The sequence below is a fragment of the Galeopterus variegatus genome, unplaced genomic scaffold, assembly GCF_000696425.1.
Source record: "Galeopterus variegatus unplaced genomic scaffold, G_variegatus-3.0.2 Scaffold319, whole genome shotgun sequence".
Taxonomy (NCBI): Eukaryota; Metazoa; Chordata; class Mammalia; order Dermoptera; family Cynocephalidae; genus Galeopterus; species Galeopterus variegatus.
Window position 1 is genome coordinate 89150 of NW_007726430.1, and position 3059 is coordinate 92208.

Sequence of the window (3059 nt, forward strand, 5' to 3'; positions counted from 1 at the left end):
CTTGTCTGGGGTACCACCAGTTCCCACGCTTCTCTACCCCATCCCAAATCGGGTTCGCGGCGCCCGGCTGGGGGCGGCAACGGCTTCCCCCCAACCAGGTCTCTGAAGGAAACTTCCGCCCACAGTCAAGATGGCCTCCGGGCCCCGCCCCCTCCCCCCCGGGCCTTAACCCGCAGGGCCTCGTAAGCCCCCACGCTGTCCCGTCGCCCCGTGACCCGGCCCGCTGCCGTTCCCGCTCACCTGGCCGGCCGCCCGCCGGGCACGAAGCCCCGCGCATCCTACGGTTCACGCTCACAGGGGCCCCTGTCCCTTCTCCCGCGCCCGGGCAGTCATCCTGCCAGGGAGGAGGCTCCCTCTCTTATCTCGAGTGCTCCCGAGATGGCGCTGGGAGTTGTCCCTGACGCGAGTGGCGCGAGGATTCCCCGCCAGGGAGGAAGAGGAGGAAGCGGGATTCCCTGACCCTGTCACCTAGTACAGGCGGAGTAGTAACAATAGCAATGATAATTGCATCCGACGGCTGAGCTTCAAGTACGGCTTTGCAAAGTGTTTTCCCCCACAGGAGTCACCACTGCCTTTACAACGTTCACACTGGCTCCTGAGGGAGGTGTCATTATCCCCATTGTACAGGGGGGAAAACTAAGGCCACAGGGGCTGAAAGTCTTGTCAGCAGAAGCGGGCCTCCAGGTTCCAAATGGGAACTCTAAAGAATCCTTCACCTGCTCCCACACACGCCCAAGGCGTTAGGACACCGGGAGCTGGGCATCGGAGACAAGGGAAGGACGCAGGAGGAAGGTGGTGGGCGAGGAGCAGGTCGGGCGGCGGGGGCGGGGCCAGGCCTGGAGTGGCCCCGCCTCCGGGCCAACCCGAATGACATTTCGAGAGCTGATTGGGCCGGGTTGGTGACAGTACTCGTTGCCCAGGCAACTAGGGCCGGGCGCCCTCAGTACTGAAGGGAGGCGGCGGGCCCGGGTCAGGGGCCTCGAGATCGGGCTTGGGGTGAGACCTGCGTGCCGTCACCACGGGCGGGCCGGGGCTCCGAGGGGAGATTTAGGTCTCGGGCAGACAGGTTGAGTTCCCTGCCGGGCCAGACTCAGCGGACAGATGAGGGCCTGGGAGGCCGGCAGAGCCTGGGGGAGCTAGGGTGGGAGAGGGAGTCAATGGGCACCTGTCCCCGCCTCCGACGGCCACCGTTTGCCCCACCTGTGCCCTGACTACCTACTTTCTTGTCCCCACAGCCCAGAGTATGTTCCAGATCCCAGAATTTGAGCCGAGTGAGCAGGAAGACTCTAGCTCTGCAGATAGGGGCCTGGGCCCCAGCCCTGCGGGGGACCGGCCCCCAGGCCCCGGCAAGCATCGCTGCCCGGCCCCAGGTCTCCTGGGGGACGCCAGTCATCAGCAGGGGCAGGCAACCAGCAGCACCCACCATGGAGGTAAGTACTGCACCACCATCTCCTGCCTGTCCACCTTGCCCCTCACTCCAGCTGCATCCACCACTCACTGAAAGTTTTGGGTAAGTCCCTACCTCTCTTTTTTTTTTTTTTTTTTAAAAGATGACCGGTAAGGGGATCTCAACCCTTGACTTGGTGTTGTCAGCACCACGCTCAGCCAGTGAGCTAACCGGCCATCCCTATATGGGATCCGAACCCGCGGCCTTGGTGTTATCAGCACCGCACTCTACCGAGTGAGCCACGGGCCGGCCCAAGTCCCTACCTCTCTGAGTCTCAGTTTTCTGTTCTGTAAAACAGCAATTAATCACTACCATTTTAGGACGACTGTGTTAATTAGTTGGAATATATAGGCAGCACTTCATTACAGAGCTGGTGTACAGTAAATGCTCACAAAAGATAGCTGCTGTTGTGGGCTATGATAGAAATCAGTGAGAGGCAGGCAGTGATCCTTTAAGAGGAAGTGACTTGCCTAAGGTCACACTTGTTTGGGTTTCCTTCCTTGGGAGGCGGGGCTGGAAGTCTCCTTGGTGCCCTGCCTCAGGCTACATGTTTTCCTGGGTTCGGGCCTTCCAGCTCTGAGCTATGATCTTTCTTGCCCTGGGGCTCACACCCACAGCCCACAGCCGGGCAATCCTTGCACAGTTGTCAGGAGCAGGTGACCCCAAATGGCAGACAGCCTTTCTAGACAGCCGGCCTGGGTAGGGGTGGGGCAGCACAGGCACCCAGATGGAAGGATGGGCACTGGAGGCCACTTCTCAGTAGTGTCCACCTCCCCAGCGCCCAGCACAGGCCTTAGCACCTAGAATGACCACAGAGATCTTCTGAAAATAAAAAGCAGGTCATGTCACTGCTGAAGCTTAAATGATCCGCTCCCCATTTTCAAGAATAAGAAGGCTTAGGAGGCCTCCTCGTCATTCCTCTCTTACATACACACCCCTTGTTCTCTCAGACTAGACTCCATGACTTTCTTTAACTTCTCACTCCCCCCACCTGACTGTTCCTATCCAACCTCAGTGTTCACATCCTGTGCAGAGTGAGTGCTTAATAGGTTCCACATGCTATTCCAGTGGCGAGGGCTACATCAGTGAACAAAACAGGTAGGAATCCTTGCCTTTGGGGAGGTTTCATTCTAGTGAGGTTGGGGAGACAGGACGGAAACAGACAAACGAGTAAATTATACAGTATGTTAAAAGATGATAATGCAGGGCCGGCCCGTGGCTCACTCGGGAGAGTGTGGTGCTGGCAACACCAAGGCCACGGGTTCGGATCCCATATAGGGATGGCCGGTTAGCTCACTTGGGAGAGCGTGGTGCTGACAACACCAAGTCAAGGGTTAAGATCCCCTTACCGGTCATCTTTAAAAAAAAAAAAAAGATGATAATGTGCTGGAGAGCAGCGTACAAAACAGACTAAAGAGAATCTAGAGTCCTGGGGGCCAGAGGATGATTTTAACTGAGATGGTCAGGGTCGGCGTTGGAGAAGAAACATTTGGAAACAAGGCTTGAAGGGATCTGGGGTGGCTGCTACAATATCAGCGGGAGGAGAACTGCAGGCAGAGGGAAAGGTGAATGCAAAGGCTCTGAGCACAAGACCTGCCCCAGTCTGCTGTGG

The 3059-nt window shown here is 57.7% G+C and overlaps 2 protein-coding genes across 2 annotated transcripts in view; one reads left to right on the forward strand and one right to left on the reverse strand.

Annotated features, from left to right (window-relative positions):
* GPR137 (G protein-coupled receptor 137) overlaps nucleotides 1–808 on the reverse strand; it is a 4873-nt gene extending 4065 nt beyond the window's left edge. Inside the window, exon 1 of the mRNA XM_008567416.1 lies at nucleotides 241–808. The gene's annotated coding sequence lies outside the window, so the exon portion shown is untranslated. The remainder of the gene's footprint in view (nucleotides 1–240) is intronic.
* Nucleotides 809–915: 107 nt separating this feature from the next.
* BAD (BCL2-associated agonist of cell death) overlaps nucleotides 916–3059 on the forward strand; it is a 6602-nt gene continuing 4458 nt past the window's right edge. Inside the window, exons 1-2 of the mRNA XM_008567417.1 lie at nucleotides 916–996; nucleotides 1236–1430. Of these exons, the coding sequence (XP_008565639.1) occupies nucleotides 1244–1430 (187 nt within the window). The 5' untranslated portion in view covers nucleotides 916–996; nucleotides 1236–1243. The remainder of the gene's footprint in view (nucleotides 997–1235; nucleotides 1431–3059) is intronic.